At 48.4% G+C, this 12,025-nt stretch overlaps 1 protein-coding gene across 5 annotated transcripts in view; it reads left to right on the forward strand.

Annotated features, from left to right (window-relative positions):
• The window catches only part of NAV3 (neuron navigator 3), an 860,737-nt gene that overhangs the window by 667,057 nt on the left and 181,655 nt on the right, over positions 1-12,025 (forward strand). For all 5 annotated transcript variants that reach the window (XM_059683697.1, XM_059683694.1, XM_059683698.1 and 2 more), the window contains one exon: positions 11,796-11,911. In XM_059683697.1, coding sequence (XP_059539680.1) covers positions 11,796-11,911 — 116 coding nt within the window. The remainder of the gene's footprint in view (positions 1-11,795; positions 11,912-12,025) is intronic.

Here is a 12,025-nt window from a genome sequence, read left to right on the forward strand (position 1 = left end):
AGCCTGCAGTTTGAGACATTGTAACAAATATAGAAGCTAAACAAAACCCCAGAAACCTGCTTTCAGCGAGCCGGGATCTCAGAGCTGGAGTTGATACAGAGTTTTTATTATAAAACCTAAACAAACCAGATACTTGCTTTCAGCAGCTGAGGCCTCAGAGCTGTAGCCAAGCCTCAGAGCTAAAGCTGGCCCAGAATAAAAAAAAGAAAGAAAGAAAGAAAAAAAGGAGCAGTTGGGAGCTTCAGTCACCCGCCAGCCTGAAAACAGCCGTCAGACCCTCACCCAGACTGGCCAGGCACCCCAGTGGGGACCCCCACCCTGAAGGGTGTGTGACCAGCTGCAAACAGCCATCATCCCCTCATCCAGGCTGGCCAGTCACCCCAGTGGGGACCCCCACCCTGATCCAGGACACCCTTCAGGGCAAACCAGCCAGCCCCCACCCATGCACCAGGCCTCTACCCTATATAGTAAAAGGGTGATATGCCTCCCAGCACTGGGATCATCGGAGCCGCGAGGCCTCCCGGCACTGGAATCAGCGTGACAGGGAGCAGCGCCCAAACCCCCTGATCGCCCTGTGGCTCTGTGTGTGACAGTGCGCAGGGCCACAACCTCCCTATCCGCCCTGCTCTGTTCCTGACAGGTGAAGGCGCCCCAACCCCCCATCGGCCCTGCTCTGTGCCTGATGGGGGGGAGCTCTCCAACCCCCTGATCACCCTGCGGCTCTGTGTGTGATGGGAGCGGCACCCCAACCTGCCCCCCCCCACGGGCCCTGCTCTGTGTGTGACAGGGGCGGTGCCCCAACCCCCCAATCGGCCCTACCCTGAGTGTGACTGAGGGTGGCATCACAACCTCCCAATCTGCCCTGCTTTGTGCATGACAGGGGGCGGCGACCCAACTCCCCAATCGGCCCTGCTCTGAGCCCGACCAGGGGCTGCACCTAAGGATTGGGCCTGCCCTCTGCCACCCGGGAGCAGGCCTAAGCCAGCAGGTCGTTATCTCCCGAGGGGTCCCAGACTGCGAGAGGGCACAGGCCAGGCTGAGTGACCCTCCCTTCCCCCCGAGTGCACAAATTTTTGTGCACCGGGCCTCTAGTGTATATATATATATATATATATATATATATTATTGACAGTATTATAGATGTCCCCTTTTTCCCCCACTTTGCCTTTATCCACCCAGTCCCCACCCCTCCCCAGGCATATATTTTTAAAAATAAATAACCTTAAAAAAAAGAAAAGTTTGATGTCTGATGCAGATTTTTTTTCCCTTTTCTCGGCCAACTTCTAGGTCATGCTAGGTCATTAATTATTCCTTCTGGGACTCTAATATACTCCTCCTAATATATTCTTGCAAATTGAATGTTCAGAATCCTAAAAATATAATTCTGGGTTCTAGGAGTTAATGGATATCTTTTTAGTCCTACTTCCTATGCAATGCAAGGATATTCTATATTAAATTTTTATAACTCATTTATCACTAAAATGTAGTAAAAGTAGTTTTGAATTTGGTATATGTTTAACCATTTAATGAGTAGATATAACTAAGGTCAAAGGTGACAATTTTCATTGAATTAAAAGTTTCTTTCTTAAAATTCTCACCTTCGACTCTTCCTTCAAAATATATCTTATATCAGTATTTCTTTGTCTTTCCACCTCCCTTTCCTGGTCCAAGATTGTCACTACCAATGCTCACCTAGTTTCCAATGACTCTTCCAACTTCCCCTTGTAGACCTTTCCAATATCATTCTTCATACATAAAAGTATTACTTGTAGATGTCATTTTCAATAGAGACCATCTATTGGATGTCTATAACTCTTAAAATATGAAACTCAAATGTGTTACAAAGACCTATAAAGAGCTGCATAATCTGGCCCTCTCAGTATGTATGAGTCTCTGTGTGTGTTAATATGTGTATGAAGCATGATGAGGAAAGTACTATGTCTTCAACCTGTAAAATGGATTATAACTGGGAGAGGTCGAGGTAGTATAAACCACACTGAATGGCTAGATGAAGGAGAAAGTTACCGACTTTTGGAGGTTTCTTTCTTAAGAGTTGAATTAAAGGTCCCAATTTTAGTAAGTAAATAAAGAGGAAGGAGAAGAACATAGTAAAAAAGGGGGGGGGGAGCCTATTTTTAACTCTTCCTCCTATTTCTTGGTGTCTACCCTTTATATTGTATTTTTCAACTTTGTTTTTCTTGCTTGCAGTTCAAAAATTATCCTACCTTCTTCAGACCTTCCACAAAATACCTATGTTATTTCCACGAGTCATTTTTCTTCCATTGCTTTTCGTTCATTACTTTAGAGCTACATTCTTTGTGCTTGCAAAGATATGTGCAGTAACATAGTGAATTAGTAAAATTCAGAAGAAAAGAGAGACATGTACATTATTCCTAATCATCAGTCTTTTTAGCAGCTCCTAACAAAATTTCAAACTAGCCATGAACAAGATTGAGAACTCAACTATTTTTAGCTCTACATTCTTTGTCTTTATTTTCTGACCATTTGTAGTGAATGCCAAGAAAATAATGCATTGGACAGAAAGCAAACTCCTAAAGCAGCAGTTCTCAACCTGTGGGTCGCGACCCCTTTGGGGGTCGAATGACCCTTTCACAGGGGTCCCCTAAATACATCCTGCATATCAGATATTTACATTACAATTCATAACAGTAGCAAAATTACAGTTATGAAGTAGCAATAAAAATAATTTTATGGTTGGGGGTCACCACAACATGAGGAACTGTATTAAAGGGTCACGGCATTCGGAAGGTTGAGAACCACTGTTAGTCAAAGGGAGCAGAACCAGGGGTGTGGGTAATTTGCAAAAGAAAAGAGAAGCCCAATCCTTAGATGAGGCAAGGCAATGTTATACGGAGAAGAAAATCACCTTGCTTTTTAAATGCATTCATTAAACATAAGCAGAGACCTTTTATACACATTCGATTTGTAAATTTAGGTCAAGAAAGTCTGAATTTATAGGTGAGTGTTTTTTATAAATATATAATGTTTCTTATATATAGCTTCATGGATTCTCAAAAGAGGTTTTTGTTGTAACAAGTTTTTGTGAGATTTCAAATTTGCCTGAAAGTGACAATGAGAAATTGACAATTATACTTTCTTCTAAAAGACAAAGAATGCAACATATTAGATTTGAAGATACCCATGTGGTTGTAAATTTGGCTTATTTATAGAACCAATAGATTGAGTAGGAGGATCTGTGAGTTTACAGAGATTGAAATGTAGAGCATATAACCATGCAGAGAGAGCTTTTGTAAGCCCCGAAGCTACTTTTGCAGATTATGCTGCAATTGTGGTTTTATGGGAACTGGGTATAATTGGTCATCAGCACAAAAAGCTTATTGAAGGCTTGCTTTAAAAGCTTAAATTTGCTAGGTTGGATGTATATCTGTGCATCAGACAGCAGTTTTAATGCCTTCGCACAGCAATATTTTTTAGGCTGGACAACAGAGACACTTCTAGAAGAGGGCCTGTTGTGTAGCACTTCTGGGAGTTGTCAGTCTCTCAGCAGGGGAACTTCATTAAGGGCCCTTCTGCACTTGGCTTACAAGGTTCGCTGCCAGATCGCCTAATCACGCCATTGCTGCTTGTTTCTTCTTTCTGCATTTTGCTTTTTCTTGGGGAAAAAATTTTAACTTACAGGAACTTTGCAAGAATAATACAAAGAACTCCCATACACACTTAAGTCCTCACAGCCAGTTGTCATATCTTCCTAATATCCCTCATTCTAGAATGGCTCTTCAGTAGTTTCTTTATTTTCATGACATTGATATGCTGAGGGCAGGCATTTGCTAGAATGTTTTTTAATTTAGGTTTATCTGATAGTTCCTCATGATTAGACCCATAGTATATATATGCATTTGATTTGTCTGGACTGTCATGGAAATAATTCAGTGTTTTTCTATTAGGTTTCATACAGTGTTGATACTTTCCATTTTGGTGGTATCAAACTGATCACTTAAGAGAATGTCTGCCATGGTTTTCTACTCTAGAGTTATTTTACCCCATTTTTATTTACTAAGTATTTTGAGACTGCGTGTAAAAATTCTATTATTTAATCTACTTTTACCCTTACTTAGCATCCATTGAGGTTTCTTGCCTGAATTAATAATTTACTCTAGTGGATGATAAATGATCTGTACTAATAAAAGGGTAATATGCTAATTAGTCCAGATAGACCGGACATCATTCCGCACATCCTTCCTGACAAAGCCGGGGTCCGGGCGAAGCCGGCCCGGGTCCCCAGTGCCTGAGGCAGGCCCCAGGCAAAGCTGGCCAGGTCCCAGGTGCCTGCAGCCAGCCAGAGGGAGGGAAGCCCAGGTCCCAGGTGCAGCAGCTGAGGCAGAGGTGGTTAGGGGCAATCAGGCCTGCAGGTGAGGGGTTAGGGGCAATCAGGCAGGCAGGCAAGTGGTTAGGGGTGATCAGGTAGGCAGGCAGAGTGGTTGGGGCGATCAGGCAGGCAGGCAGGCAGCTGAACAGTTAGGAGCCAGTGGTCCTGAATTGCGAGAGGGATGTCCGATTGCCAGTTTAGGCCCAATCTCGCAGAAATTGGGCCTAAACCGGCAGTCAGACATCCCCCAAAAGGTTCCAGATTGGAGAGGGTGCAGGCCAGGCTGAGGGACCCTCAACCCCCATGCAGGAATTTCCTGCACTGGGCCTCAGTTTTTAATAAGATTATTTCTTTTACATTGAGGCCCTGGCAATCTACTTTAAGAAAGAGATTTCTCTTTTCATCTCTCTCTCTTTAAATTGTGTGGACTAATGGATTACTATTTGGGGGCAAAAGGGTAGGGAAAAAATATGTTTACAGTTGTTCATATGGAAAATAATGCAATAATCCTATACTAATAAAAGAGAAACATGGTAATTGGCGTACAACCGATACCTGTTTCATTGGCTAATCAGCGAGATATGCAAATTAACTGTCAGCCAAGATGGCGGCTGGCAGCCAGGCAGCTGAGAATAGGAGGCTTGGTTGCCCCAGCGATGGAGAAAGTCAAGGATCCCCGCAGCTGCGGGGCTCTGAGCTCCTGAAGCAACAACTCCAAAAGATACAATGTTTCAGTTATAGAAGCTAAAAGATGGCAGTTAATTTGCATACTCAGGCTCCAAGCAGAGCGAAGCCAAACAGCCCTGAAGCAGCAGGGCAGGGAGGCCTCAGGGCCTGGGATCAGCGGAGCCGAGAGGCCTCCCGGCCCTGCGATCAGCGGAGCCGAGAGGCCTCCCGGCCCCAGTGATCAGCGGAGCCGAGAGGCCTCCCGGCCCCGGTGATCAGCGGAGCCAAGAGGCCTCCCGGCCCTGCGATCAGCGGAGCCGAGAGGCCTCCCGGCCCCAGTGATCAGCGGATCCGAGAGGCCTCCCAGCCCCGGTGATCAGCGGATCCGAGAGGCCTCCCGGCCCCGGTGATCAGCGGAGCCCAGAGGCCTCCCGGCCCCGGTGATCAGCGGAGCCCAGAGGCCTCCCGCCCCGGTGATCAGCGGAGCCGAGAGGCCTTCCGGCCCCGGTGATCAGCGGAGCCGAGAGGCCTCCTGGCCCTGGTGATCAGTGGAGTCGAGAGGCCTCCCGGCCCCGGTGATCAGTGGAGCCAAGAGGCCTCCCGGCCCCTGTGATCAGCGGAGTCCAGAGGCCTCCCGCCCCGGTGATCAGCGGAGCCCAGAGGCCTCCCAGCCCCGGTGATCAGCGGAGCCCAGAGGCCTCCCAGCCCCGGTGATCAGCGGAGCCCAGAGGCCTCCCGCCCCGGTGATCAGCGGAGCCCAGAGGCCTCCCGCCCCGGTGATCAGCGGAGCCGAGAGGCCTCCCAGCCCCGGTGATCAGCGGAGCCCAGAGGCCTCCCAGCCCCGGTGATCAGCGGAGCCCAGAGGCCTCCCGCCCCGGTGATCAGCGGAGCCGAGAGGCCTCCCAGCCCTGGTGATCAGCGGAGCCCAGAGGCCTCCCAGCCCCGGTGATCAGCGGATCCGAGAGGCCTCCCGGCCCCGGTGATCAGCGGAGCCCAGAGGCCTCCCGGCCCCGGTGATCAGCGGAGCCCAGAGGCCTCCCGCCCCGGTGATCAGCGGAGCCGAGAGGCCTTCCGGCCCTGGTGATCAGCGGAGCCGAGAGGCCTCCTGGCCCTGGTGATCAGTGGAGTCGAGAGGCCTCCCGGCCCCGGTGATCAGTGGAGCCAAGAGGCCTCCCGGCCCCTGTGATCAGCGGAGTCCAGAGGCCTCCCGCCCCGGTGATCAGCGGAGCCCAGAGGCCTCCCAGCCCCGGTGATCAGCGGAGCCCAGAGGCCTCCCAGCCCCGGTGATCAGCGGAGCCCAGAGGCCTCCCGCCCCGGTGATCAGCGGAGCCCAGAGGCCTCCCGCCCCGGTGATCAGCGGAGCCGAGAGGCCTCCCAGCCCCGGTGATCAGCGGAGCCCAGAGGCCTCCCAGCCCCGGTGATCAGCGGAGCCCAGAGGCCTCCCGCCCCGGTGATCAGCGGAGCCGAGAGGCCTCCCAGCCCTGGTGATCAGCGGAGCCCAGAGGCCTCCCAGCCCCGGTGATCAGCGGAGCCCAGAGGCCTCCCGCCCCGGTGATCAGCGGAGCCCAGAGGCCTCCCGCCCCGGTGATCAGCGGAGCCGAGAGGCCTCCCAGCCCCGGTGATCAGCGGAGCCCAGAGGCCTCCCAGCCCCGGTGATCAGCGGAGCCCAGAGGCCTCCCGCCCCGGTGATCAGCGGAGCCGAGAGGCCTCCCAGCCCTGGTGATCAGCGGAGCCCAGAGGCCTCCCGCCCCGGTGATCAGCGGAGCCGAGAGGCCTTCCGGCCCCGGTGATCAGCGGAGCCGAGAGGCCTTCCGGCCCCGGTGATCAGCGGAGCCGAGAGGCCTTCCGGCCCCGGTGATCAGCGGAGTCGAGAGGCCTCCCGGCCCCTGTGATCAGCGGAGCCGAGAGGCCTCCCGGCCCCGGTGATCAGCGGAGCCGAGAGGCCTCCGGCCCCTGTGATCAGCGGAGTCCAGAGGCCTCCCGGCCCGGTGATCAGCCGAGAGGCCTCCCGGCCCCGGTGATCAGCGGAGTCCAGAGGCCTCCGGGCCAGGGATCAGGGGAGCCGAGAGGCGTCCTGGCCCTGGGATCAGCGGAGCAGGGAGGCTTCCCAGCACAGGGATCAGTGTGACAGGGTGCGATCTCCAACCCTCTGATCGGCCCTGCTCTGTGCATGACAGGAGTGGCGCTGCAACCTCCCTATGGACCCTGCCTTGAGTGTGCCAGGGGGTGGTGCCCCAACCCCCCAATGGGCCCTGCTCTGAGCCCGACCAGGGGTTATACCTAGGTTTAGGCCTGCCCTCTGCCACCCGGGAGCAGGCCTAAACCAGCAGGTCCTTATCTCCTGATGGGTCCCAGACTGTGAGAGGGCACAGGCCAGGCTGAGGGACCTCCTCTCCCAACCCCGAGTGCACAAATTTTTGTGCACCGGGCCTCTAGTTAATCAATAATAGCACAAGAATAAAATCTGTGTTTCATGCACTCACAACTGTAAACCTCCTTTTGCCCCCTGTATTCAATGGAACATAGTCTACTGATATTACTATTTGTTTTGATGCTTAAATTTTCTTTGATTTGGCCACTGGAAGCCCCTTCAAGCCAACTTCTTTGCCATTGTTTTTGAGAATGCCCCCCCCCTTTTTTTTTTGGCTGCAGGTGTTCTAAGTTGATCTTACACCCTCATTACTATGGCTTCAGCTTTTATCTAAGGAGTCCTGACAAGACCTCACTGCTCCTCACTTTTCCTAAATGGATAAATAATATGTTGGTACACACACACACACACACACACACACACACACACACACACACTTCTTTATATCATTACTAGAGGCCCGGTGCATGAATTCATGCACCAGTGGGGTCCCTTGGCCTGGCCTGTGGGATGGACTGAAACCGGCTCTCTGACTTCCCCTGAGGGGTCCCGGATTGCAAGAGGCACAGGCCAGGCCGAGGGACCCCACCAGTGCACAATTGGGGCCGGGGAGAGACACCGGGGGTTGGCCTGCCAGGAAAGGACCATGGGAGGGTTCCAGGGCTTGTCCAGTCCATCTCACTCAGTCCCCATTAGCCAGACCTCAGCAGCAAGCTAACCTACCGGTTGGAGCATCTGCCCCCTGGTGGTCAGGGCACGTCATAGTGACTGGTCTACCAGTAGACTGTCTGCCCCCTGATAGTCAGTACACATCATAGCGAGTGTTTGAGTGGCCTTAATGTATCATTAGCATTTTACAGTTTGAGTGGTTGAATGGCCGACCAGACAACGGGACACTTAGCATATTAAGTTTTTATTATATAGGATTTATCTCATTATCTATTACTATCTGTAATAATAAAATAGTAATATGCTAATTAGACCAGACAGCCAAATGACCTTCCAATCAACCTTCCGGACGAAGCCGGGGCTGTGAGGGCTGAGGCAGCCACTGCGGCTGCAAGGGCTGTGCCCCTTGCATGAATTTCATGCATCGGGTCTCTAGTATATAAATATTATATCTGGCCTGGGCCCTGACTGTCATCTATCTGCCTTCCACCAGGAAGGAGAGAAGAAAGCACACCTATTGCTGGTTCTAGAAAGATATTTGCTTTTCATTCCATTTTGTTAGGTTTGTGGAGCAGGAGCTACAAGCCCATTCATTAATATTGTTGACTCAAACTAGTTCTATTGTACCAACATTTATGACTATAATCATATCAAGACAAATCCACAGGGAGATTTTTAAAAATATAAATCAATATATAAATCCATATATATATAATTTGAAGATTGATAGTATCTGGGATTTATTGCTGAGTTCCTTTAAATGGCACATTAACTAATAGTTTCTTTCTCTTACCAGTAAAACTTAAGTTATAAAGATTAAAATTTAGTATAGACTAGTGGATATTGTCACATTCAAATATTGTCTGTTATTAACTTCGTGACTGAGCTAACTTTCAGCTAAGGGAACCTGACATGTAATAAAATACTCAGTGTCCAGAGGCATTTGGAAGCAGTTCAATTGTAGGGTAGTGGTTAACAGAATAGTATTTTATAGGTTTAAGTATAGCTTATGTATCTACCAGCTTCTTATGTAGGGCAAAACGTTAAACTTCTAGAGGCCTTAATTTATCCATGGCACATACATTGCAGGTATCTTAATACATTCTGGCTACTGTAACAAAAATTCTATATCCTGATTGGCTTAAACAACAAACATTTATTTCTCACTTTCTGGAGGCTGGGGAAGTCCAAGATCAAGTGCTGGCAAATTTGGTATCTGGTGACGGCCTTGCTTCCTGGCTCACCATGACGTCCTTCTCACCTGGCAGAAGGGACAGGGGAGCCCTCTGATTGCCTGTTTTATACAGGAACTAATCCCACTCATGAGGGCTCCACTCACATGACCTAAGCACACCCCAAAGGCTGTACCTCCAAATACCATTACATTAGGTCTCAGCATATAAATTTGGGGGGAAATCATTTAACCATAACAGCAGGATGGTTGTGAAGTTTGAGTGACATGCCATAAGTAAAACACTAGGCATAATACTTGGCTCATAGTAAATACACAGTAAATAAACAGGAAACAGCTTTTGTGTTAATCATTGGTGAAGTCTAGACTTTTAACCACTACAACTCAGTAACAGACACTAGCCCAAAGGGTCTGGCTTATTCGAACTCTAACTCAATTAAATGGAATTGTCACAATGCTACATCTTATGGTTGCAATAGGTACTCGTAACATGCCGGCCATCTTGTAAATGTGCAGTAAGGCAGTGTGTGCATGCCTGCCTCTGCTGAATATTTTGAAGGACCATCATGATGCTCACTTTTCTTTTCTAGCAAATATGAAGGAATTACAGTGTCAGTTTATGTGAGAGCAGTGAATGATACCACTGCAATATGTCAAAGTGCGCCTTATGATTAGAGAATACCATTGATTCTGAAGTCTTCATAAATTGTTTCATTAGTCATTCCCACACCTTTTATCTTACTGGAATGAAGCACACCCCAAACAGAAGACCTGCTGGGAGTGTTCAGATAGCTAACTGAACCTCTTTGAGCATGTGTATAAATTTTACATCTTTTTTTAAAAATATATTTTATTGATTTTTTACAGAGAGGAAGGGAGAGAGATAGAGAGTTAGAAACATCGATGAGAGAGAAACAGCGATCAGCTGCCTCCTGCACATCTCCTACTGGGGATGTGCCCGCAATCCAGGTACATGCCCTTGACCGGAATCGAACCTGGGACCTTTCAGTCCTCAGGCTGACGCTCTATCCACTGAGCCAAACCGGTTTCGGGTATAAATTTTACATCTTAACCAGTTAGCAATGAGTGTCCATCTAGATAGCGGAGTTAAAACCTGACTCCAGCCGAACCGGTTTGACTCAGTGGATAGAGCTTCGGCCTGTGGACTCAAGGATCCCAAGTTCGATTCCGGTCAAGGGCATGTACCTTGATTGTGGGCACATCCCCAGTGGGGGGTGTGCAGGAGGCAGTTGATTGATCTCTCTCATAGATGTTTCTAACTCTCTGTCCCTCTCCCTTCTTCTCTGTAAAAAATCAATAAAATATATTAAAAAAACACACAAAAAAACCTGACTCCAAATAATGAGGTAGAAGTCCTGGTGAAATGGCTGGCTATGACCTGTGTAGAGCCGAGATCAGGGCCCATTTAGATGTGTATACAAATCAAAGATGACTTCTACGTCCTTTTTGTAATTATTTGAAGTCTACCTCTTCCATGTTCTTCATCACTAATGTCGGTAACTCATATAGGGAATACCATCGAAAATACACTAAAGAAGTTAAAAACAGGGTAAATCAGATGATATTTTGTGATTTAAACCAAAATCACATTAAAGGGTGAATCAGCCAGAACTATGCACTGCCACATGAAAAATAAAATAAAACAGTGGCTTCTAAGAGATGACCGAGCTGTCAGAAGCATGAATCCTTTTGATAAAGGAGCGTCTCAGGCAGGGGATGTAGGACTCAGCCAATGGAATTGAGTCCTCGGTCTCATATTCAGGGGAAGATAGCCACAGTCAGCTCCTGAGGAATACTCTTTAGGATGTTTTTTTCTTTTTCTTTCCTTTCTTTTTTTTTTGAGCAAAGCAAAAACTCAACTCCCAAAATACATTCTGAATACTCCTTTGCTCCATACGGATTTTCCTAGAGGGAGATACTGTGAATGTGTATAACCAGCGTGGCCACGAGCACTCAGGCTCCTGTGACAGCCGTGGGTCTTGTTCTGATAAGAATTGCTGGCACTGGGCTTAGACAGCCATCTCGGGGAACCACTTAATGTGACTCAGCTTCTGTGAGATCAGTGGGCGAATACTGAGCCTGCATGACTCTAAGCCAGCCCTGGCTCCCAGCCAGTGCGCCAAGGCACCGAGACTCCAGGCTTCTTGGCGGGCAGCCAGTAAGCTTTCCCTGGGGTCTCTAATCTCATTACATACTCTCCATTTAAACTTACTCAGCGAGTAATAAAAATCCTAGAAAACTTCAGAGGACTTTCCCCCCTTCCTTTATAGACAGCGGGCTAAGGAAGGCACCGAGGCCCACAAGAAACAAGCCCAAGTGGAATAGAATGCAGTAGACTTCAGAAGGCAGTAGGGAGGGGCAGGGAAATTCTCCTATATTCAGACAGCTTTGGAATGCCCCAGTCATAAAGAAAGGCTTACTTACCTCTATAGGAAACCTTTATATGTCGACTTCTTATAATAAAGAACTTGAATGAGTCCCTGGTAACAGCAATTGCTATTTGTTTCTGTCTTCTTGGTTAATTTCAGAGCACATTCAGAAAATGAAGGTACTTCTTTATCATCTGCTGACTCCTGTACCAGTCCTACTAAGATGGATTTGTCATACAGCAAGACGGCTAAGCAGTGCCTAGAGGAGATATCTGGTAAGTAACCTGATTGATGGGTGAGTCAAGCCTCAGAATTTTTGAAATATCTCCCTAAGTCTTTTATTAAAATCACATTTGTGCTATCTTACTCCTCTTGAGTGTAAATGGACT

This window comes from Myotis daubentonii, chromosome 2 (assembly GCF_963259705.1).
Source record: "Myotis daubentonii chromosome 2, mMyoDau2.1, whole genome shotgun sequence".
Lineage (NCBI taxonomy): Eukaryota > Metazoa > Chordata > Mammalia > Chiroptera > Vespertilionidae > Myotis > Myotis daubentonii.